The 25,969-nt window shown below is 44.1% G+C and overlaps 1 protein-coding gene and 2 long non-coding RNA genes across 4 annotated transcripts; all 3 read right to left on the bottom strand.

The window, feature by feature from the left end:
• Positions 1 to 272: 272 nt before the first annotated feature.
• LOC136492213 (uncharacterized mitochondrial protein AtMg00810-like) lies at positions 273 to 887 on the bottom strand. The gene has a single exon (XM_066488307.1). The coding sequence runs from the start codon at positions 885 to 887 to the stop codon at positions 273 to 275; it is 615 nt and encodes a 204-aa protein (XP_066344404.1).
• Positions 888 to 19,650: 18,763 nt separating this feature from the next.
• Positions 19,651 to 23,120, bottom strand: LOC136493533 (uncharacterized). 2 transcript variants are annotated; one of them, XR_010768373.1, is made up of 4 exons: positions 22,914 to 23,120; positions 22,136 to 22,205; positions 21,794 to 21,882; positions 19,651 to 21,162 (listed from the first exon to the last, which is right to left on the bottom strand). It is a non-coding gene; the product is annotated as an uncharacterized lncRNA (long non-coding RNA). The 2 variants fall into 2 exon arrangements; XR_010768372.1 differs by lacking the exon at positions 19,651 to 21,162 and having other exon boundaries at positions 21,631 to 21,882.
• A 2,043-nt stretch (positions 23,121 to 25,163) lies between these two features.
• On the bottom strand, positions 25,164 to 25,712 carry LOC136490826 (uncharacterized). Its single transcript, XR_010767875.1, has 2 exons — positions 25,599 to 25,712; positions 25,164 to 25,519 (listed from the first exon to the last, which is right to left on the bottom strand). It is a non-coding gene; the product is annotated as an uncharacterized lncRNA (long non-coding RNA).
• Between the last annotated feature and the right edge of the window lie 257 nt (positions 25,713 to 25,969).

Raw genomic sequence — 25,969 nt, forward strand, 5'->3', positions numbered from 1 at the left:
TTCTCATAGTGATCGCACAAGAAGTGATAGCGGTTCTCTATGTGCTTCGTCTTGGAGTGATGCACGGGATTCTTAGCAACGCTAATTGCACTAGTGCTATTGCAAAAGATAGGCACTCTAGTGTACTCAAGACCATAATCCCGCAACATGTGCATCATCCAAAGAAGCTGTGAGCAACAAGCAGCGGCGGCAATGTACTCGGCCTCACAAGTGGACTGTGATACGCCGGTTTGCTTACACGAAGACCATGACACAAGCGACGTACCCAAGAACTAGCACGTACCAGAGGTGGATTTCCTCTCGATATGGCAACCCCCATGATCAGCATCAGAAAAGCCTCGAAGCGTCAAGGAAGAGCCGACAGAATACCAAAGACCGAATTCAGGGGTGAAATGGAGGTACTTGAGAATCTGCTTGACGGCCTGGCGATGCGACACCCGTGGTGAAGACTGAAAGTGCGCACAGAGGCATACAACAAACTGTATGTCAGGTCTCGTCGCCGTCAAGTAGAGGAGTGACCCGATCAAGCTCTGGTACTCCTTCTCGTCCACCGGCTCGCCGTCCTTGTCCGCATCAAGAGCCGTAGTCGTGCACATGGGCGTCAAAAGAGGCTTGGCCTCGCCCATGTCAAACTTACGAAGGATGTCCCGGGTGTACTTCGCTTGATGTATGAACGTGCCGTCTTGTGTCTGCCTGATTTGGAGCCCAAGGAAGAAATTGAGCTCGCCCATCATGCTCATCTCGAACTCCCTGCTCATCATATCAGAAAACTTGGCCACAAGGCCGTGAGAAGAGCCACCGAAAATGATATCATCCACGTAAATCTGAACAATGAGAGTGTCAACGCCTTGCTTGAGGAGGAAAAGCGTCTTATCTACCGTCCCCATTTTGAAACCTTTTGAAATCAAGAAAGTTTTCAAACGGTCATACCATGCTCTAGGCGCTTGTTTCAAACCATACAAAGCCTTTTGCAATTTGAAAACATGGTGGGGAAACTTGGGATTTTCAAAACCCGGGGGTTGTTTCACATACACCTCCTCCTCTATGTACCCATTTAGAAAAGCACTTTTGACATCCATTTGAAATAACTTAAAACCCTTCGAAGCGGCAAAAGCTAGAAGGATCCTAATGGCGTCTAAACGTGCAACAGGAGCAAAGGTTTCTTCATAGTCTACGCCCTCTTTCTGTGTAAACCCCTGAGCAACCAACCTAGCTTTGTTCCTCACTACCTTCCCATCCTCACTCTGCTTGTTTTTTGAAAACCCACTTGGTTCCTATGGGATGGCAATCGGGTGGAGGTGGAACTAGATCCCAAACGTGGTTGCGCTCAAAGTTTTCTAACTCCTCATGCATAGCGTTGACCCAATCAGAATCAGAAAGTGCGTGTTGTAACACCCCTGGTGTTACGAGTTTATTTAGCACCACGATTTAGGCCTAAGAAAAATTTCCGAAACGAGTTTTTTGGGTTTTTAATTTAAAACGTACTTGCTGCGACAAGTGAATCCCGTGTGACTTAGTTTCGTGGACTCAAATCAACGCTCAGATAAATTACGCAGTGCATAGAAATATTCAGGAATGTCCGACGACGATTCTAGAGAACGTTTTGTTCGGTTAGATTAAGCATGAAAATCAACTTTTATAAATAAAATAAAATCCATTAATAAATAGAACGATACTTATAAACTCACGAGTTTATTTTGTTAAGCACGAACTGACGAGAAAGAGAGCGCAGCAGCTTCGTTTATTTTTTTTCGGCGTGCACCATACTCGCCTGGAATCCAACACGGTTCACTGCGTCCGGCACCGTCTTGCATGCTGGGCACTGTAGCACCAAGGAAATCACTGTAGCACGAAGCCAGCACTGTCCCCAGAGTCTCACGGAGCACACAGGTCACGCAGGAAACATCGTAGCGACGTGGAAAACACTGTAGCGCGCGTGGAAAACACTGTTCATCCGAAAACGCCACGGTCGTGCGCAGCATCGCTTTGTTACCTTTAAGCAAGCTAGTTAGCCGCTAACCTTACGACGCGTCGCTGTCGCGCCTTCGCGTCGCCTGCCATTAAAAGGTTACGCCAAGCCGTTCCGCTCCACTGCTCACTTGCTTCTCTCAAATCGAGTTTCTCTATTCTTGCCTGGGAAGGCTACGCTCTGTTGATCTCCTTCCTCAAGCTGCAATTGACCAAGGTAGATAGTCCCCATACATCCCCTACCTCCCTTCTACCTCCCCATGCCCTTAGATTTGGAAGTCATGGCCAGAATCGCCATCAGGCGAAAGTCCAGCAGCTGTCCATGGTGGACGAGCTGAGGAGCACAAACGCTCGGTGCTCTCTGTGTCTCTCTCGAAGAATCCTAGCCGTATACCCGCTCTGCTCTTTGTTTAAGTCCACAGCAGCAGCTTGTCCTATGCCATGTGTCAGTAGCAAAGCCGAGAACCAACTCAGCTCCTATACACGTAAAGTCAAGAGTCATGAGCCATTAATCCACTCCACCAATTTCTTTATTCCTTTTCTCTTTCTAATAACCAGCGGCAGCTGGTGGCCACTAATCACGTTTTATTTTCTCTCCTCGTGATTAATTAGCGGCCACCTTGCACAATTAATATCTCCACTATGCTAACTCCGATTCCATCACTTCTTCTTCCTAAATTCATCTAAAATCGAACCCCACCTATCCATAAAGTTTCATAATTTTTGGAACGCAGTTGAATTTATGTGAATATTTAATTGTGTCTGTTTGCTGAGTACCGCGAGTTCGACGTCGACGGAGGGACGTCGATGGATTGTGGAGTCATCGGGAGTTGCTGAAGAAATGGTACTTTTGGAAGCGTGATTGGATTTCTAAGAATTTTGGCTGTCGTTGATTATTTACATCTATGCATTTGCATCAATACATATCATAATAGGAATGATGGTGGATCGTGGGATCAACTGGAGTAGCTGAAAGATGATGCTATGGTGATCATATCACGAAGATGGAATGCTAACTTTTGGTTATATTTTACCCAGGCAAGTCCTGGTGCATAACCTCTACTTTTCTGCAGTTTAAATTATATTTGTGCATTAAGTTTAAGGAGTTGAATGAAACCCATTTGCATATATATCTTTATTCCTATGATTCTTACTAGTATGACAGGATTGTGTAGAATGCTATGCTACAGGACTCCGGTAGAAGTCGAGTGATTGCCTGTCACTCGCGAGAGATAGGAAATATATTATTGGATTACTATCACTTAGAAAATATCAAAATGGTGGAAAGAAAAATGGTGACCGGGCAGAGATATTGTTTGGGTATTGGTGAGTGTAAGAAGTTGTGTCGCCGTGGACATGGGGCATAGCTTGGTTACACTATTTTTCCCTGTCTGGTCGGTTAAGGACCGATCGTTGCATATGACTCTAGGCAGGTCACAGACTTATTATCCCGAGCACATACTTGTGTATGGGCGCTTGGAAGACTTGTTGCTCTCTTGTCGCGGATCCGGCTCTTTCCGGACCGACTGTTAGGGTTTGTTTTGGTGGAGGAGGTCCTTGCACCGCACTGAGTCTGGGACTCAGGGGCGGGGGCTTGGAGTCCCAGTTTGAACGGGGACCTGGACATCCGGGACAGGAGAGTGATGGGTTGGTCCTGCTTGTGCCTGGGGTACAAGCAGGGCGTGTGTTTTCAGGGTACCCAGCTAGGGGTATTGATTCGCGAATCACCGGGCTATCCGGTACGGCTTGTCTGCGGTTTAGCATCGTAGTAAGAACTGAAGATGAAAGATGAAAGATGGAAAAGGAAATCTGATTGCTTACCACCTGCTTGAAAATAGCACAGGTGCTTACATAGAATGGTTAGTTAATGAACCAATGCGGCTATTAATAAAAATCAAATATAAGAACGCACGCTTAGTAATGCTTCCTGCAAATGCAACCCACAAGCTAGATAGCCTTGCATATCCTTGGAGTCTTTTCTTTCCTCCTGTCGGGTAAGTCTTGCTGAGTACAATTGAGTACTCAGGGTTTTATTCCCCCTGTTGCAGGTGACAGGTTGATGCTAGAGCTGACCCTTGTGTGTGGATCCCTCCTGGTGGGCTCAGCGAGGATTCCTTTACGTCGCGATCGTAGTTTTTATTTATAACTCTCACCAAATGTTTTTATAAATGAAAGTTTCATAATCTGTTGTAGTAGTTTATATATCAATACTTCATCATATCATGAATATATGTTTATTTCCGCTATAATTCTGATCACATGTTTAAATTCCGCTGTACATTAAATTATTTATAACTCTGATAATATGATTACATTCCGCTGTTATACAATAACTATTATACTCTAATGTTATACTAAAAGGGATGTATGAAATAGTTAAGAATGATGTAAGCTTTGTTCTCTCATTTGTGATCCTGATGGCAAAAATGTGGATTTTCGGGTTCTCCCCTGGGGTGTGCCCGACGGAACCGAGTAATTTAGTGTTCTCCCTTGAGTGCTTAGTGTCTAATGGAAGACAAGCACTCCTGTGAGGCATTAGATTAGGCGGTTCTGCTACACGTGTCCAACACTATCGGGCTCAAAGTTAGCAACAAAGGCAGAATGAGCGAAATGGGAGATCTCGATAGACCTAGAACGGGTGACCCGTTTGTTGATGTCGCCGATCATCTGTTGAGGCGGGTGGTTAAGCTGAACAAGGCGCGGTGCCTCACGTGTCGAAGTAGCCTCCCCCTCAACAGCAGCTGGTGCTTCCTCGGGTAAAGTACCCCGTGGAAGCTGCTCGAACGGACCCCAAGACATAGAGGCAGAAGGGTCGGGGCCGTGAGCTGTCGTAGTGGAAGCAGGCTCGACGGGGGCAGCCGTAGGAGCTGGCTTGGCATGGCCCCAATCGGCGTCTTGCTCTTCATCTTCCTCGAAGATGGTCTGTCCGAGCTCATCCTCACCTGCACACTCAAAAGCAGAAGAGGAACAAGGCATGGTTTCGTCGAATGTGACCTCGCAGGTCTCCACGACGCGGTTAGTTTCAAAATTAAGCACACGGTAAGCTCTAGAATGGTTAGCATAGCCAAGAAATATGCCATCAGAAGATCTAGACTCAAACTTGTCAAGCTTACCCTTCTTAAGAATGAAACACCGGCAACTGAAAACCTTGAAATAGCTCACCTTGGGAGGACGTCCAAATCGCAACTCATAAGAAGTTTTCTTTAAGAAGGCGCGCAAGAAAATGCGATTGGAAACATAACAAGCAGTGTTGATTGCCTCGGCCCAAAACTTTCACGGAGTCCTATGCTCGTCGAGCATCGTCCGTGCCATCTCAACAAGGGTCCGATTCTTGCGTTCAACAATGTCGAGGCAGTGAAGTAGCTTCCGAGCTCTCTCGTTCTCGTTTGCGATTGGCGAATGGGCCAGGCGATGTGATGGCGGTGCAGGAGGCATGACCCGGCCAATTAAGGCCAGCAACCACACAACCACCTCTACTTGTTGAATCATCCATTTCTTCAAGCTGTAATGATCCTGCCAAATTTTTCCATATAAATTCGAAGGCTTTTCTTTGATGAGCAAGTAGCTTTGGTTCAAGATCAGTGATTGAAGCCCTGCCACCAATCACGCTGCCAAGTGCCACCACCCTATGCGGGTTCCTCGGACAGACGGCGCGCGCCATCACCTCGTGCCGCCTAGAGAAGCCCAAGCATGTTTCAATCGCCTACTGAGGAGGAGGGGAAGGATGCCGGCACGGGCTCCGGCAGCTGGCCACGCAGCCGCCACTACGCCGTGGGAGATGAGGGTCGAGGTCCTCTTCACCGGACCGGGCTTCCGCGACGCGCGTTACGAGGCCACCGTCACCGCGCGCCTCCCGGGCTCCGGTGGCTACAAGGTCGTCTACTCTGGACTCGTCAAACGCCGCGGCGGCTCCCCACTGCGGGAGGTCATCGCAGAGTCCAATGTGTGGCCGAGACCGCCGCCGCCACCACTGGGGCGCGAGTTGGAGCTCTTCGATCTCGTCGAGGCGTACCACAGCGACAGATGGTGGCCAGGCGTCGTCTCTGACTTCCATCCCAAGCGGAGGTGGAACCGGGAGACGAAGTCCGTCGTGTCGCTCCCGCTGTTCCGGCAGGTACTGAAGCTCTCGGCATCATTTTTGCGGCCCAGGCGGGAGTTCATGTACGTATGCTGGGTAGACGCGCAGGAAGTGGTGAGTACTGAGTAAATAGGGTTCCTGCTTTGCTCTGTCGCATAGAAGCTTCGTTTTGATTTAGCACTCTAGGTGCAGCAATTTTGCACTAGCCTCACAGGAAATGGTTCAATTCCTCCTTAATTTTGGTGAAAATCCCCACTATCCAGAAAGGGATTTAGGATTTCTAAGTTTCCATCGATCTATTAACAAACATAATGTACTCTGTTCAGTTTTCAGGATTAACAAACATAAGAGCTTGGGCACCACGCCAGTGAAGGTCTTTGATCCTGTTCTTGAGTCCAGTTGTCATGTCCTTAGCTGACATGATTAGGTCACCATTCTCGTCAATGTCAAAGGTGACAGTGATCTGAGGTACACCCCTTAGCGTCGGGATGATGCTGGTGAGCACGAACTTGCTAAGCAGGTTGTTTTCGTTGACCCTGTCTCTTTCTTCCTCGTACACCTAGATGACTACGGCAACCTGATGTATATGTGTTTAAGGTGCTGAAACTGCATGCCAAACTGCTGCATGGCTGCTCCTGCCAGGGTGCTTGCCTGTTTCAATGCCTTTAAATAGAATGCATTAACAGAAAACGCATCACCAAATTTACAGAAACATATCATCATCACAACTAAAGAGTTTTTTGAAAGTAGATAAACTATAACTTGGATCGTTCATCAGATGCGGTTCTCAGACCAATTGTTCATCATGCCTGACAATAAGTACTATAAAAACCATTGCATGTCCATCCATGCACCTATTACACACATGGTCATGGATGATGATATCTCAGGTTGATGTAGAACTGATGATACCCTCAGGTAGTGAATTACGTGATCCGTTCAACTTGTGATTGATTAAGTACCAGAGAATCTTACACCTAAGATTCCTAAGATTTTTCTTGTTCAAGTCACAAAACGCCACCTTACGAGTATCTGGATTATAATGCTTCAAGAACATCATCGCAAAGAACCTGCTGTCATTACTGTCTTGACGAGGGAGACTAGTTATAACTGGCATGCTCCAACTTGAGAAGTCAAACTCGCTCTGTGTGATCTTCAAAATAGCTTCACCCAGCCTCGTCCTTATTTTAGAGGCTACTGGTGTATGCCATTTTTGCTTATCTTTCAGTGTTGTTGACCCGGAGTCCAACACATCGATTTGTCCATAACTTTTGTTGACAATGTATACTGTCTAGTATGAATTATGGCAGACGGGCAAGAGAATCTATGCAAAAAATAACCATGATACTGTGTAAGAATTCAACTACATGTCTAGCTTTCAAAAGTATATGTCTAGCTTTCGAAATATGCAACAGCAATATAAGCAAAATACTTACATGCATGGCTTTCAAAATTTGCTCAGCACTGTATTGTTGTTTCAGTTCTTCAACAACTGAATTAATATTGTAATCTTCCTTCTTAAGCAACAGCAATTCCTATGACGAGAAGATAAAAGCAACATTATAAGTGCACAGAAAAAAAGATCAATGAGGATAAAAACACATTATAAGTGCACACAAAATTTTCACTTACAGAAATTTTAGGATACAGGAAGATCCTGTAACCCACAGTATCTGGTCCATGATAACTTTCATCATCAATGAGACAGCTTACATACATCGACATCACCGTGTCTTCACAGAAACCTCCCGTTCCAAAGCTTTTGGAAATATCATATCCCGAGAGAGAGAGAGAGAGAGAGAGTTGAGAGTTCAATGAATCCTAAGCTAACAACTATTACATAAAGAGCCAAATTTAAGAATACAAATAGAATTAAATAGAATTGGAAAAGGTACAAACCGTTTTTATTTCTGATATGTCATAGTCTTTGAATTCTCTTTCGAGAAAACCAGATCTTTTATCCACCCCTAACAATTGGTCCTAGAAAAAAAAGCATGGTGAACAACACTATCTGGAAGAAATAATATATATCTTCAGGTTGACTGCCACACGCAAGCCGTAATGGCCACCCTCCTCTCCTCTCTCCGCCCTCCTCTCTCCTCCCTCCTCTCTCTCAGTCACGGATTCGTATGCAGGTCACGTCGATCCTTCTCTCCTACTTTCTGGCCACCCGAGTAATTGCTACTTATACTGCGAGCTGCTAGCTGCTGGAAAATGAAGAGGAAGCAACCAGTGGGTGTTCGACGGAGCGCCAAGTCACCGAAGGTATGTTTTCAATCTCGCCGGAATCTCGCCGGATCTGCTGCTGCTCGCCGGTTCAGGGGGGATTGTTCTGTGGCCACTTATATATGATTTTGTGTTAGAAACAGGGCCGTCCCGCAAAATGCGGCAGGCAAGGCCATGTTGGTCAATAGACAAGGAAACTATAGTAGGTCGAGTTCTTAGTTCAACGTTGAAGTAGGCATTTTCACGGGGATTGAAGTGAAGTGGGTGCATTGCCTGCTAATATGAACTTCTTTATTGGAGTGAGTTCATCAACAGCTTGTTTTGGGGGAGAGTCGGGTATGGTTCAAGCTAATATCTAGTCAGCTATGGTTCAAGCTAATATCTACTCAGCTGTTCCCCGACTTAGGCTATATAATCCATCTTAGGTACAGTAACCTAGACTCGAACTCACTATACAGGTGTTCCTTTTTAGATTCATCACGAGCTTCGGCCCATCCTGAGCTGCAGCTCATCCTCAGCTGCCCGCTCCAGTCAGCTGAGGATGGCACCGGGACATCAATGGGAGAGTGCTGAAGAAGTGGCTTTGTTCAACCAAGCTCGAACAATTCTTGATGGCAAGCAAGAGTATCATACGAAAGCATGGCTCAATAGAGAGATTGCGAACAGGTTGCATACACTTTTTCCAGGGTCGGTGTTCAATGGTAGAATGGTTAAGGCAAAGCTTGCTCTTTTTAAAGAAAGGTGGGTAAGCCGAGTCCACATCGCCCCTGGAGAACGTATGCTGGTATTTGCCCCACTCCTCATTCTTTCTTTGCCCCACTCCTCAATTTAGATTGCTGATGAGAAGTTTTTTCTTGCATCCCAGTATACTACACGCAATAGAATCCCTATCACTGGCCATGAAGCAACGTTCGAAACCTTGTTCGCTGAGACTGATGGTGAAAGCACAAATTCAGGTGCAGTGAGTCTTGAATCGGAGCCAGGTGGTAGTGGTCCAGTGAATGGTAGTGGTCCAGTGAGTTTTAGTTGCAGTTCGTCGAAAATGAAGGAGGTATCCCCTGAGGTACAAGCTGCAGTTGATTTTATGGCTGCAGGGAATGGAGAACAACGTTCCAGAGGCAGAGAGCTGTTGATATTTACAGCTATGCTGAATAATGTTCCATACCTTCTGTCTAACTTTAACGCTTTGCCTAATAACTATGAAGAGAGCAGAAGCTCCCTCCTTGATGTGTTTGTAAGCAGCACCTGCTCCATTTTGCTAATTTGCTCCATTTCACAGGCACTTGCTCCATTTACCTCCATTTTCTCATCTTTGTACAAATTAGGAGGACCTGGTGTGCCCAATATACCTCGAGATAAACTACCTGAAGACTTCCTGTGATGTCTGTTGTCTCCAGGTGAGTTCCTGCTCTTTCTCCTCTCATTTTGCTGTTTTGGTCGTACCGGTTTTTGTAGCAAATTGGTGATACTATGCCATCCAGCCCACATCCACACACACCTTTGGGCTTTAGCAGTGGCGGAGCTGGTAAATTTCGACGCCTAGGGCCACTATAGGAGCGCCTAAGCAACCCATACCAGGCTCATAACTATCAAATAAGTTAATGATGAAATACATAATCTGTAACATATGTCAATTACATGCTTAGTTGTACAACAGAAAAGGAAGAAAACATAATGTGGTATAAAATAAGTACCTGATTTGCTGATGTCCTGCCTGTTCTAATGAACTGCTGTTGATACTGTTTCGTGTTCTCCAGGCCGTCTGCTAGGTCGAAGTAGTCAGCTGATGTTTTGGCATAAACAGCTGTTGCGTTATCTGGTGGTTGTATTTTGTCTGAAGTTGCTAGTTTTCTGATCGCTGTTGCTAGCTTTATCATGTAGGTGGCAGGCAGCGTAGGGTGTGATACTTTACTAGCTCTGTTCCTTTCTTGCTCTTTAAACACTTGCTACACTGTATTTCCATTTCGTATAATGGAAATGGGGGTCTCCCTCGATTCAAAAAAATAAGTACCTAATTAAAAGTATTAGGTGCATCCTTACCTCTTATATTAATCACGAACTTGAACGAGGTACACATGCGAGTTGGACATTTCAAAGTTGTTTATAGAGAGAAAACAACAAAACAATAAAAGGATTATTATTTTCCACAGTGTATCGGGTTATAGAAAAAATTCGCTTAAACTGCTTAGTAACTTTGGTTACAAAATAGGTGCCCGAGCAGGACAATGAAATGATGACATTGTCTTGGTCTTCTTCACTTTTAAATTTTTAATCTACAATTTTAATCTACAGTTCTAAGCAGGGCTGGTAAAATCACAGGTGCCGGGCTGGTAAAATCATGTCCCCTAGGCTGGTAAAATATATGTCCTAGGCTGATAAAATCGATGTGCCAGGCTGGTAAAATCATGTCCCAGGCTGGTAAAATGTATGTCCCCTAAGTTCAGATTTTACCAGCCCGGGACATAGATTTTACCAGCCCGGCACCTGTGATTTTACCAGCCCGGGATATACATTTTACCAGCCTGGGACATGATTTTACCAGCCTCGGACGTAGATTTTACCACCCTGGCGCATACATTTTACCATCCTGGGACATAGATTTTACCAGCCCGGGACATAGATTTTACCAGCCCGGCAACTGTGATTTTACCAGTCTGGGACATGATTTTACCAGCTTGGGACATGATTTTACCAGCCTGGGACCTAGATTTTACCAGCCCCTAAGTTCAGATTTTACCAGCCCAGGACATAGATTTTACCAGCCCGGCACTTGTGATTTCCCTTATATGAACATTGCGTTTCTCATTTTTGTAGTGCATCTACCTGCTCATCCAGGGCAGCAGTCTGCTGGTGGGGGCGTCAATGTCTGAACACTCCGCAGGCCAGCCACAATCACCATGATCTAGAAGATGAAGTTCACCAAGTTATCTAGTTTTTTCATTATTCATGTATGTGTTTGATGTAAGAACAACGCCACTAGGAGGAGAAGAAGATTTGCTGCTTCCCCATGCCACTAATGTTTTTTTTTCTTATTGAACTTAGTAGTTTTCTAGTGGAACCTCTTGCGTCGATCTTCTGCTCCGCTTGGGGGCCATCAGTCTCGGAGGCAGGGGAGACCGCCGGACTGGCGCGGGGAGGCAGGGGAGATCGCCGGAGTGGCACGGGGAGGCAGGGAGGCGCGGACTCAAAACGATTTCCATCCCTAAGATTTTGCCTGCCTACAACCCCTTGACATTTCCAGCCTGGGACCTTCGATTTTACCAGCCCGAGGCCTAACTGTGCATACTTTTAGGCCCTGTTTAGTTCCCAAAAAAGTTGCTACAGTGCCTGTCAAATCGAATCTTGCGGCACATGCCTGGAGCATTAAATATAGACGAAAGAAAAAACTAATTAGACAGTTTTGTTGTAAATCACGAGACGAATCTTTTGAGCCTAATTAATCCATGATTAGACAGACTAGAAAACAACACCGTGCGAGCCTTGCAATTTGCATTGTGTTGGTCAATCTGCTCCTGACCAACCCTAGCAGCAAGGACGGTGTAAGCTTGGTCTTTACAAATATCCCATACCCGCGAGTCAATACCCTGGAGGTGGGCGGACATGCGGATCTTCCAGTATGGGTAATTTGTACCATCGAAGAACGGCGGTTTTTCGATTCCTCGATCCATGTCACCTTCGTGGTTCACAACCGGTTAAGGTATGGAGAACCTTTAACCTGGCTCTAATATCAATTAAAGGACCGAACACGACGACCAAAGGAAGGTGAATGGGCCACTGTCCCAAACACTTGCCCAAAAACCAAGCACACAAGGTAACCCGAGTCTATAAAAGAGACCGGGTGATTCCGAGAATCGCAGCGGGTACCAAAACACGCAAGAAAGTACCAACCGCCGTTGAGCTACATGAGGCGGCCTCGCCCACTTCTTCCTCCCCGTTGTTTCTCTCTCCGGGCCACACAAGTCACGTGACTTTTCGCATCACCACCCAGTGCGCTCTCTCTCCCGGCTTGGCCTTCTTTCCTGGCGGCGACGACTGGTCGAACGCCGCCGCCCTTGGCTAGGTTTTCGTCGGGCCCTTCTCCGGCGACGAGCATCCACCAGGTACCCTCCGCCCCTCCCCTCCCCTCCCAGTCCCTTCCCATCCTATCGCTTCACGCTCTGTGAAACCGAGCACCCCCAAGCCCTAGGGTAAGCTTATTTGTGTTGGGATCTGACCCAATTTACATCCACATTATATATCTTATTATGCCCACTAGCTTTTGCCCCCGTCCTGAATTTGGGTGCTAATTCTGTGGTACTGTTTGCGGATATTCAGGGGCCAACTGAGCTGAGCCTGCAGTAGCGACACTATGGTAATTTTTCCCCTCCTGTTTGTTTCCTCTTTGGGTGCCCCGCCTTGTTGGTGTTAGGGTGGCGGTGGAGTTCGATTGACGCGCCTCCCTTGTTGTGCCAGTTGTTCTTCTCCTACTTCAAGGAGCTCGTGGGGAAGGAGGTGACAGTGGAGCTCAAGAACGACCTGGCGATCCGCGGGACGCTCCACTCGGTTGACCAGTACCTCAACATCAAGCTGGAGAACACCCGCGTTGTTGACCAGGACAAGTATCCCCACATGGTATGTCTGTCTGCTGTCGTGTCTAATTGTTATTATGTGCCAGCACAGAATTCATGCCCTTCAGCATACTCCTACCAGTTAGAGTTCGTAGGCTACTAGAGAGTGAGCAAGGTGGTCTTGCCGCTGCCAGATGGGCCCATCAGCGCCAGGATCTCACCAGGGTCCACAGTCCCTGCGATGCCCTTGAGGATGTGCTTGCAGCTGCTTCCCTGATCTACCCTCATCTGGGATGCAAACGCCTCTCTCGCAGCTGTGAGGGGGTTGTTCAAAGTCATCTTCACCCTGTACTCCACATTCTCGAACTGCGTTTTGCCCGGGGTTTTGGGGTTCAGTATGTCATTGCACATATTAGAGAGTTTCTTTTACAGCCTAAAACAGGAGTGAGATAGTAGTAGATAGAAAAGCATAATACCTTGAGGAATATTGGAAGAGGGCCATCTTTTGTTGGCCACAGATGATCCTCCTCCTCGACTTCGACATCGGCGTCTCCATTTCCTTGCCAGGAAGGAGGAAGATGTTGGCGCTCCACTTCCATTCTCTGCTCATCGCTGATCTCCATTGTTAACAATTCTGGAGCGAGAAAGTTGTTTCAGAGAGGAAGCCAAAGCATGTGACCTCCCTCTTCTTTTTATGAAGTAGTAGGAAATGACAGGTGTGAGCTCAGGTAACTACTACCAACCAAGAGCATGCCTACTTTGTTGTAACGTTGTTGATATGCATGATTCGGTTCTTTCACCCTGTTTGGTGACCCACAATCTTTCGAAGGGGCTTTGGGTGGAGAGAACCTTCCTCTAATCCCTCCAATGGATAGGCATTGTCTGTTGCGTCTTAAAGACATTCTTTCTTTCCAAACTTGTCTTGGCCATTACCCGATAAGGAGGCGGGTATGGAAGACATTTTGCACCCGCGGGTACGTTATTGGACGAATTCTTGTACCCATTGGGTATGCGGGTACGGGTGTGGGTGTATACTACCCATACCCGCATACCCGCGGGTAAAAAAAACCCGCATAAATAATATCCAACCTCTGCAATTTTAGCCCATATAAGCATATAGCCCATATTTGGCCCATATAAGCATATGAGTATATATATTCCAGAACTCCCTCAAACCCTAATCCTCATCCTCACTCCACTCCACGAGCCCATATTTCTGTTTTGCTGCTCTATTGTTGATTTGTTTTGCTGGAAGCTATTATATTTTGGTGTGTGAACTCGGGTATATTGTCGGGTAAGAATTACCCGTCGGGTAAGAATTACCCGTCGGGTGCGGGTATGGAATGAATTTTCTACCCGCCTGCGGGTACGGGTAACCCGACGGGTAAGATTTTGATCTGGCGGGTGCGGGTACGGGTGGCCAGTACCCATCGGGTACGTACCCGTTGCAATCTTGACTCAGGCGGACCTGCAACAAATGATGGAAATGAAGACTTCCATGTGGACCTAAAAGTATGCACAGTTAGGCCTCGGGCTGGTAAAATCGAAGGTCCTAGGCTGGAAATGTCAAGGGGTTCTAGGCAGGCAAAATCTTAGGGATAGAAATCGTTTTGAGTCCCCGCCTCCCCGCGCCTCCCCACCTCCCCGTGCCACTCCGGCGATCTCCCCTGCCTCCCCGCGCCAGTCCGACGGTCTCCCCTGCCTCCGAGACTGATGGCCCCCAAGCGGAGCAGAAGATCGACGCAAGAGGTTCCGCTAGAAAACTACTAAGTTCAATAAGAAAAAAAACATTAGTGGCATGGGGAAGCAGCAAATCTTCTTCTCCTAGTGGCGTTGTTCTTACATCAAACACATACATGAATAATGAAAAAACTAGATAACTTGGTGAACTTCATCTTCTAGATCATGGTGATTGTGGCTGGCCTGCGGAGTGTTCAGACATTGACGCCCCCACCAGCAGACTGCTGCCCTGGATGAGCAGGTAGATGCACTACAAAAATGAGAAACGCAATGTTCATATAAGGGAAATCACAGGTGTCGGGCTGGTAAAATCTATGTTCCGGGCTGGTAAAATCTGAACTTAGGGGCTGGTAAAATCTAGGTCCCAGGCTGGTAAAATCATGTCCCAGGCTGGTAAAATCATGTCCCAGGCTGGTAAAATCACAGGTGCCGGGCTGGTAAAATCTATGTCCCGGGCTGGTAAAATCTATGTCCCAGGATGGTAAAATGTATGCGCCAGGCTGGTAAAATCTACGTCGGCAATGGGGGCTCGCCGTCGCTAGCACACCGCCACCGGAGCTCCGCCGTGCCGCCTTGGCCGACGACGAGCTATTTCCGGTTAACTCTAGGTCCTTCTGGTAGCATCACTCGACGCGGCTCGTCACGTAGATCATGTAGGTGCCGACCATCTCGCCGGAGTCCTCGCCATCGGTGAGCTACGCCACTGCCGCGCTGTCGCAAGCGTCTCCCCTGTTCTGGTGTCGATGACAAGCGGGCCCGGATGACATGCGGGTCCCTACTGACAGTGACTGTGTATTCAAAAGCCAGTTCAAATAATTCTAGTTTTGAATGTTGTTTTGTGAAATTTGTATCTCCAGTTTTATAGATCCAAATTGGGTGGTTCCAATTTTGTTAGGATCATAGTGAAGTCTAGTATTTAGGAAAAATATGACATGAACACTTGTAGTGGAATTTTTGGATGAATTAAATAGGAACTTGAAATGTGTTTTTAAATGCATGCAAACTTGTTTAAATTATATCTTGAGTTCCTGTGCTTCAAAAATTATGAAATTTGTATGGTGAGCTATTCTTGCTTAGTAGAAGCTCTGGTAAAAATTTGAGAGTCATTGCATGTATGGTTTTTGAGTTATAGATTTTTTTTTATCATTGAATGATCCTTGTGTGAATTTTTGTAAATTATCTAGGAATCCAATGACCATGAAATTTTGTGGGGAGTATCCTAGTACCTTAAGGATGCTAGAAAAAATATAAAATCTGCTGCTTGACACTTTTCAATAAGGTTTCCTAATTATGTCATTTTAAGCCATTATGTCTTATCATTTTTGTGTAGGCTGTTATAATTGCTCAAATGATTTGAAATTTTTATAGCAGTCTACTTCGAGCATGTAGTACTTACTGTAATTTTTATAGATTAAATGGTGTAGTTCTCATATATGTTTGTTATTTCTCTTAATTAATCAAATAAATTAATAAAGGCATTAAAAGAAATGAGCTGATGGTGAACACCTTACTTTCTGGTGTTCTTGTGACATGTGTGATGAGTGATTAAAGCTAGTTTTGTCTAATTATATGTTTGCAACATAAGTTAATAATTATTTTTCTGCATCGTGTCTTTCGGTATAGTTCTGGGGACTTTGCAAAGTTCCCCACGATAATTTGGTTTTCTGGAAAATTAGTGAATACAGAAGTTGTAGAGGACTTATGTATCTAGCTCCTGTTGAAATTTGGTGGCATTTAGCCTAGTAGTTTAGGAGTTACAGTCGTTTAAAGTTGGACCACAGTTTTGCCTGCTCTCTATCTTGTGAAGACATATTTCTGTTGATTAAAGAATTTGACCTGGTAAAGGTTTGAATCATGCCTTGAGGTCTGAAAATGAATTGTAGACAATTTCATAAGCTTTCCAAATTGTCTTGTTGCATGTCATTTGGATTTCCAAATCTCCAGTTATGGCCAATTTACTGTACCGCTATATAGTTCATATTTTGTTGAAATACAAATGTTTGTGTGCATGCCTTGTTGCAATGTCCTTGTTGATTGTTTAGGTGCTAGCCTAACTTGAGAACATGCTTAGGTGCAGGTGCTAGGTCCTTAACTGAAGATGAGCAATTGTACATTAGATTGTATAAACTTGGTAAGTAAAGTGATTTGAATAGAGCCTAAGTCGGAAAATGCGGACTGCAGTAAGCATGTGCATTCCCCGAGCAACCCTAGCTTCGTTCATGTGCATCCATGATATTTATCTTGCGCATTCATGCAATAGGTGTGCTGGAGGGAGTGACGCTGCTGGAGTTCGAGGGAGCCAACCAGGAGGAGGAGCCCGAGGTGCAGGAAATCGACGAAGCAGCCGCCGAGGAGTTGCCCGAGTGCCCTGACCACCGTCCTTCCTCTTTCCTAAAAGGCAAGCCTCGGAGCATATTAAGTCTCCCATGTTTTTACAAACATCTTGAGTATCTCTTATTGTTGACGATGCATTAAGTATAGGAATTGGTTGGAACCATTTGCTGCATTATATATTCATCCTTGTCCAGATATCGTACTTGAATCCTATTTAAGTCCAGGAACGGGTTAAATGCTTAGCTATGCTTAGTGCGGTAGAAGTCAGGTGATTTCCTGTCACCTGCGAGCTTTAGGATGAGGTGGATCACGGTTGGCTATATTTGCTATCGTGGAAAAGAACCATGTTAATAATGAATTAAGACCGGGCGGAGTCTTGTGTAGGTTTGGACATAGTGACTCCGTCTGTGTCATTTAAGGACCGATACACTGTACGTCCTCATGTCATGTTGAACGTAGCCTAACACTTAGCTAGCCGGATAAGTCGTTCCGACCGCGAAGCCGAGTAGCTCAACTCAGGCCAGGAACCGTGGGGGTTGGATGCATTCTGGAGGTAGTAAGGATGTGCGGAGAGCCATTGGCGTAAGCCCAAGGGGAGTCAGGTGCTTAAAATCCTGCACTTCCTGGTAGAGTGGTTCTCTGAGAATGCAGGGCGGCCCGGACCCGCGTCTTCTCTTTTATTTTTCTCCTGAGTTGTACCAAAGGTGACTTGTTTGCGACCCTGACGGGGGAAGCAAGGTTTGTATTAGGAATACCCCTCCAGCTGGATAGGAATCGATTCAAATCGCCGTCTCTCCCGGATAGTGAGAACTTAACTGAGCAGCGGCAATGTAGATTCAATTAATTTAACGATATGGTTAAATGGATGATGATGATAATGTTGCCAAGATTTATACCTGATATGGTTATTAATGTTTGCATCTTAATCAAATGATTGCTTAGTACAGGTGCTAATATAGATGACAGGTTAATGGCTAAAAGTCACTGCTAGTTCAGGTCAAGAGTTGATCTTTATTACTTATGTTTTTTCCGCAAAAAGAAAGTGTCAGCCAGATCCACTAAATTAAGCTATGCATGATCCTTGGTGTCATTTGTTTTGGTTTCCGACGGGTAAGTCTAGCTGAGTATATTCTCGTACTCAGGGTTTATTCCCTCTTGTTGCAGATGACCTTCTATATCAGGGATTCTATAAGTATTGTCTCCACCCGACGGGTGACGAAGACTAGATCATGGGCATGATCTCTGTTTCCCTTATCCGAATGCTTTTGCGGGTTGTGATCAGCAAACCAGTATTTGTATTTGAACTCGGGTGTGTAAGTTAAACTATTTGCTTCTGCATACTTTACAAAACTTGTTTTGTAATAACGATGACTCTGAGGTGTTGTAACCTATTTGCAAACCGTCTGTGAAATGTTGTAATGTACGATATGTTATGTTGAATTACTGTGATCTTGGTTGTATGCAAGTTGGTTTGAAATTCTTCGAGATTTCAGTTGACTACCGGGTTTATTTGGGCTCAATTGCGAGAATTTGATCGTTTCGGCGATTGTTTTTTTTGTACTTGTGCTCTTATAAATTGGTCGGTTCTGTGACAGCTGGCATCAGAGCTAGATTCAACACTAAACTTGTCATACGGGTATTTAAAACAAAAGCTTTTGTTGTGAAAACGGTTTTCCAACTTATAGTTATATATAAGTGTTCAAAAAAATAAAAAAATTTATGGTGTACCGGTGATCACATCCCATGTAGCTCACTTAAGGACTTCTAGGTGGCTTATATATAATTACTAACTTAAGGGAAATTGATTGTTTCTATTTCGTCGTCCATGCGGCGTGATATTGCATGGGTGCCATTCATTTGAATGGTAATGTATGGATCAATTGCCTCTACGCTAAGGTAAGTGTGAGTTGTGAGAGCATGACCGTCCAACCGTCGGTCTAGGGGAGAGTTAGTTGTGGTTACCGGAGTATTTACATGTTGCATACATGTATATATGAATGTACTTAATTGTGGGTACATCTGAGTGCTATGATGGCCGTCTTGAAGCTTTGTCGAGTCAGGCAGGACACCCTTTCTAGTGTGCTAGAAGAAGCTGGCAAGGCAATGGCAGCCCAGTACAAGTTCAGGTTGCGTGCCCGCAAGTATCGCCGTAGGGCGGATGCATGTGGGCGAGCTCAGCAAGAAGTAGATGAGATCCGGGGTATTGCAAACTATCGCCTGCAACAGTGGGGTCAAATAGCACGCGAGAGAGACGAGCTTTATAACCAGCTGACGAACCTCACCATAGAGAGAGATGAGGCAGCACAGGAGTTGGATCGTGTGACCCATTATAGAGATGCAACCTTAGAGTTAGCAGAAGAAAGACGTTAGGGCTGGATCATGGCTAACCACAATGCTTTCCAAAGGGAGCAAGACTGACTGGATCGATTATAGTTATTTAACTATGCAACTTCTGAGCCATGATTTAGGAACAGAACTTTCATTCACAAACTAACAGCGTTTCCTAAATTTACAGTACAATACAATCAGGCGCATGCTAGAGGGGCTCACTAAGACACACTCAACATATGAGAATGTGAAGGTCTGATACACAATGCAAAAGTGATGATATACATCCCTATATTAGTCACTAAATCACATCTGACATAAAACAAAAATAGGCAAAATTTTCAAAGCACTGAACAACAACAGTAAATATACTTTGAACAGTCCTTCAAAACACTAACACTAGTATGTCAAATGAAATAACCTACCGTGCATAGTCTTCATCCATAAGCTCTGTTTTTCTCGGACATACTTGCCTTAGATGAGCTACTACCGCAAGCACACTGCCCATGTATTAGTGATGGGCAAAATCTCATCAATTTATATTAATGGCTTGCCAAATCTGGACTGAACTATTTATTCATGTGATGCACAAACATGCATACAAGGAGTGAAAGCTGGAACTGCAGCTTGCTGAGTGATGAAATTTAATAATGCAAAACTGCATCTATGCTCTCTAATACTCACATTGACCTAGGTAACAGTGATAAGCAGAGACAAATAATCTGCTATGCACTATTGTGCCATCTTCGATACCTCAAGGCTCATTTTCGACAAGTGAGAAGCAAAGGGCACATTTTAGACTGAAAATTGCACCTATGCTATCTGATCATAAGTGTGACATCAAAAAAATCCAATGTGTGAGCACAAAAGGCATAGTAGTCTGATCATAAATAATTTCATTTAAGAGTACAAATCGGAATCTAGCAACAAACAAGCACTTTCTCCAATATTATGTACTTGTCCATGTGAGATGTGTGCATTCTGCAACATTTTTTTAAATAAATAGGAACTTTTTTCATCTTCTAGAATAATGAGTGGTGGGATCCATCGTCTTAACCAGTGAGTTTTCTGAACCTTGCTAGTCTTCAGACTGCTTCACCAATGGTTCACAAAAGAAAACTAGTTAACAAGAAAAGAAAGGAAGCTAACCAATTATGCTAGTGAACCGAAAGGAAAAAACTATTGGAACTGAGGAAAAATGCACCCATACTGTGCAGTGGCTGGTTATTAGAATTACCACAAACAAAAGCGAGTAAGACTAGCAGTCATTAGAACTGAGGACTAACTACAGCTACTGAAATGAGCTTTTTTTACCAGATTGTTTTCCACACCGGTAAAGACCGAATTTCATTACCAAAGCAACGAAATTACAGAGTTTTAGTGAGTAGCAGAACTGATCACGGAAGCGAGAAACGAAACCCAACACGCCCATGAAACTGATCACAGAGGGATCAGTCCCAAGGACATCAACTACCGCTACGACTAGCGCGAAACGCAGCAACGACCAAAAAGGCCACCCAAGGGGAAACTCAGGAGTTCCATACAGGGCTCTAGCCCAGATGGCACGCAGGCCCAGAAACGCAGCGAAATGCAGCAACGAACAAAGGGCTACCCAAGGGCACTCTCAGGAGTTCCATACAGGGCTGCAGCACAGATGGCGCACAAGCCTAGCAACGATGCTACCATCACAGCTAACCAACAAACGGCACCAGCTGACGATCCTCTTGACTCTGCAGCTCCAGATCCTTCTTGTGGAAGAACAAGGCCATTTTCTTCACAGCTTCCACTCCTTCACAGCTTCTTTTACCAGATAACACAGCAAGAAGCTAATGGCAGACTAATCTAAACAATCAAAACAAGGAATTTTATGACTACTCTAATAAACGAGCTACTTCTACAAATTTAATTATCTACCAACTCAAACTCAAAATTCGCTCATACCTGTCAGGGGAAAAAAAATAGGATTCAGATGTTCCATTGCAATCACAAGCAAACCGACACATATTGTAGAACTTACTTTATTCTATTTCTAAAAGGGCTAAGTGTTATGTTAAAATGTAGGGTAGCAGTAATGTAGGAGCTAATGTAGCATTTGAAATAAACCAAAAAAAACATAACAGAAAGTATGTTTATAGAGTGGAATCAGGCATAGGAATCATTTCATATACTAATTTATCCATGCAGTTCAAGTGTGGTCACTAACCAAAGTTAAATTGAATTAGGAGTACATGTGTGCTCCATGCAGCCAAATTAGCTGCAGTACAGCTTTAAATGTTCAAGTTATCTTGCATCTACAGTACCAGATCAATTTAATTTATTCAACTATTTTCTAGAAGGAAGCATCAGACTTTGAATAGATCAGAGAAACCTACTATCATGTTATTTCCCAATCCCCAATAATCATCACAATTGACTGCAATGCAAATGTTTCCATATTCCAATGGAAACTGTGAAAACTGAACTGATACACTACTTCATATGTCCAAGCAATAGATTTTTCGACCATTAATAGTGTCAGTAGCTTGATAATTGAACATATTAAAACTTAAGAAAAATGAGCACAAGATCGTACACTACAGTATCACACCATCACTCCAGGGATGGGATGCCGAAGAGGTGTTGCCTCAGCAGCATCAGTATGGCTATAATGTCTTCTAAAACCTGCAAGAGCAAAACAATATTCACTATTAATTCATTGGTCGAGAAGAATAGGAAAATGGGGCATACGCCACTCTCCCCCATCTCCCTGTCTCATTTGCATTACCTCATAATGAATATATATATCTAAATGGATTTCTCTCTTACAAAATCGAAACCAGCATAGCACAATCAGAAAAGGAAAGAAAGCAAAGTTTACTGCAGCATAGAGGAAGACAGAGTTAATGAGGGCACGGCAAGAGGAAGAAAAAATTACCTGGAGCACACAAACATGGACAAACGCCCTCTCATTCAGCACCTGAACTTCATGGTCATCAGCTCCGCCACTACAAAAAAAAACCCACCAAACCATGACAAGAGCCAGTTTGGTTGACAGATCAGAAAAAGGCATAAGCTGATTAAGTGAAGTCTCCGATGCATAACTACTTGGGTAGCTGGATCTTCAATCAAAATTGACCAAACTCTAGCTGCAGTGATGATCAAGTTCAAGTTTTAATTTGCCATGCTTATGCATCGAACAAAAAAGGAGCTGCTAATTAATCCACCATAGTTACTGTATCACAGCAGCAACACTTACAATGTCATAAAATAATCATGGTACTAACTCTTGTGTCTCAGAATCAGTAGTTAATTGAATAAGTGAATCCACTCAATTAAATTTTTATTAATGAATCATACTGCAGAATGTGTTTCTAAATAATATTTTTTATTATCATGTAGGAGGCTAGGATTGCTATGACCACCTGTTTTCTGGAACAATCATAATATCTGTTTCTAGAAATGAATATTTATGGTGATAACTAATTGGTTAACCATCAATTGTTTATCGGACCATCTGCAGCTAATATGTTTTGCCTAACATATCAAGTTGGTGACACTTGGACACTCGAGAACCAAAATAGAAGAGATAGCCTGGCAGTACTACAACAGCTTGACCGAGTTCATGAATTCCTACTCCAAATGTAGTTGAACGCAGAAACATGGTCAGCTTGTAAATCTGTATTCTATAATAAAGAGGGGCACGATTCCTGAACCTTGGTGCTTGCGCATCCTTTATCCGCATCCTTTATTCTATAATAATGAGGATGTAGAAATCTGTGTCAAAATCAACTTCATGCATGGTTCGGATCTGGCAAAGAAGACCAGCGCAGCCGAGCAACAAGGATGCAGAGCTGGCCTGCAGCACCAGGAGGATGGGAGAAATTCACAGGCGATCCTGGCACTGATGTTTCACAGGCGATCTGCACAAAAACAAGCCAATTATATTATTGCATAATCCTCTTAGGTTCTAACGGAAACAGAAAAAACAAAGAGTTGTAGGCTTGCCTCCGCGATAAAGGATGCAACACACTTCATCTAGATGAATTTGGGAGGCGATCATCCAACTAATCTCCTGGATTTAGGCAAAAACCAAAACAAATCATAGGGTGTGAGATAATGATACGATAGCAGAAACGGCCGCGGTCCGTGGCGACGGCAAGCTGATTAAGGTGAAGACGGTGGTGCTGGGTGTGCCCACAGCAGCGGCGAGGCAAGGAACGGAAGGGCGGCGGTGCGAGGAGGATGGCCGCCCCGAGTGCGGCGGCGGCAGATATAACCAGGTGTCGCCGGGGTTTTGCCGGCGGATGCACACGGATGGCGGCGGCGGAGCCTCCACAGGAGTGGAGGAGCCGGATGCAACCGATTCTCCCACGACCGGCGCGGAGGGGTGGTCGTGTGGGGCTGAGGTCATGTGGTGGCGACGGATACGGATGAAGCCTGTTGATTTTTTTTTATCGGGGATAACCGTGGCCAGGGCTGTGGAATGGGTGCGCGCGGACGGGCTCGGATACTGAATATTATTCGGTACCTGGGTACAATATAGAAATACTATATATATATATATATATATATATATATATATATATATATATATATACCCAGAAGGACGTTCAGTTTTGAAGCTGGCGGATGGAGCTGCATGCCTGCATGCACATGAGCATTAAATATTGCAGATTAATTACTGTAATCACTATCTCGGAGAGGCAATTTTCACGTTCCGTTATTATAGTATTACTGTAATCACTATGGAGAGGCAATTTTCACGTTCCGTGATTATAGTAACTGGACCATGTACATGCATGTACGTTCTGTGATGGAGCTGCATGCCTGATTGCCATGTACGTTTTATGATAATTTTTAAATGATTTACTGGAATCTATGCTGCCTCTTTTACGATAATCTGTTTACTAGATTTGCAAATTGTATACTAGAACCTATGCCTTTCTGCCCTTACTAGTTACAGTAATCTTTACTAGATTTTTATAGTAATATTTACTAGATTTTTACATAATTATTTACTAGAATCTATGCCATTCTGCCGCAAGTGTAGTTACGATAATATATTTACTAGATTTTTTTGCAGACTTATTAACTAGAATGTATACTCCATGCAAATATGTAAATGTATTGCAGTCTATAGTTGAGGTTTGACAAGTTATACATATATAGACAGCAGAGAACCAAGGCAAATATACATACAACAAAATAATCGAGCTAGAAGTTCACAATCTAACATGGCACACTGATAGGAACATCAACTATATTATGTATTTACATCCAGAAATTGAGTGAGAAAACGGTGCTCTAAATCATTAGAACATCTCCCATGGCTTCGGATCAGACACGAACTAAGCGAACATGTTGGATATAAATAATGAAATTGAAGTCGCTGGAGAACACTTTGTATTTGTGCAGTTGGAGACCCGAAGCTGCAAAAGCAAGAAATCAATTTTGAACCTGCATCAGCTGAGTGCACTAAAAAATCCCCTGACAAACATAATTCTAGGTTACCAAAATTAACCAATGTTAATATAGTTTACTTAGTTTGATATCATATCGACATATTTGGTTTCACATTGTTCAAAGGCCCAACGACCATCATTGAGTAGATAAAGCAACAACATGAAGATGAAACCCCAATGCATCATGGCATCATGGCTAATAAGATAAATAAATAAGCCTTAGAAAAAGATCGATATTTACGAGAATTTTTTTATTATATTGCTCAGACATAACTTACACTGATATTTACGAGATATGTGTACTATGAATGTAGATATTTACTAGAATACCATGAATATTTTGCACTAAGAATATTTACGAGAATTTTGTATTGTATTATTCCGACATAACTTACACTGATATTTACTAGAAACATGTACTATGAATATAAGCATTTACAATAATACTCCAAATATTTTATACTAAGATAAGAATATTTACGAGAATTTGCACTAAGAATATTTACGAGAATTTTCTATCATGTTACCTCAACATAGGTACATTTATATTTACGAGAAATGTGTACTATGAAGTAAGTATTTACAAGAATACTATGAATATTTGGATCGGAGACAAGAATTCTGGATCGGGAGAAAAAATAAAACACATGGGGATTATCATTGCCGATTTGGAGCCGTTCTCGCATAGCCGATCTAACAAATGTGCCCGTGCACGGAGAGAAAGATTCTGAATCCAATTGATCATCGATCGACGCCGCTGTTCGCAGCCAGATCACGTGGCATCATGAGCATCGGATGTTCGCATGAGGACGCAAGGAGAGGAGTCTGCATCAGGAACATTCACATGGCTTGGAAGCCTCGAATCGCCGGATGGCCAATTAGAAACTAATCTTCTAATCGAGATTGATGAATAGCAATAGATATACACATGCATACCTTCGGAATTCACAGGAAACCAGGCGCGCATCCTCGTTCGCGATGGTGGCCGGCGGCCGCGCAACAATGCGACTCGATCCAATCAACCATGTGTGCACGGTTGAAACTCATGAGTCGCTATGAACGTGCTGGGTAGCCGGCTACGCAGCATCGCTCAAGGCATGCCCGTCGGCGGCGGCAGAATCAGGAGGCCGGGTCCGGTTGCGATGTTTCTTCTGCACGAAAAAGGAAGTAATTGAAGATTTCGAATGGTAGTGCAATGTTTGCTCGGTCGAGTCTATCAGCACACCCGGGAATTTAATTGTAGTCTCATTTGTCCTCCTTCAGCCCCTCCGTGCTTAAATATTTATATTTTACAATAAAAATATAAT

This window comes from Miscanthus floridulus, chromosome 11, assembly GCF_019320115.1.
Source record: "Miscanthus floridulus cultivar M001 chromosome 11, ASM1932011v1, whole genome shotgun sequence".
Taxonomy (NCBI): Eukaryota; Viridiplantae; Streptophyta; class Magnoliopsida; order Poales; family Poaceae; genus Miscanthus; species Miscanthus floridulus.

What these genes read in the sequence shown, in the direction of transcription:
- LOC136492213 (XM_066488307.1), bottom strand. Translation starts at nt 887, where the DNA reads ATGGGGACGGTAGATAAGACGCTTTTCCTCCTCAAGCAAGGCGTTGAC.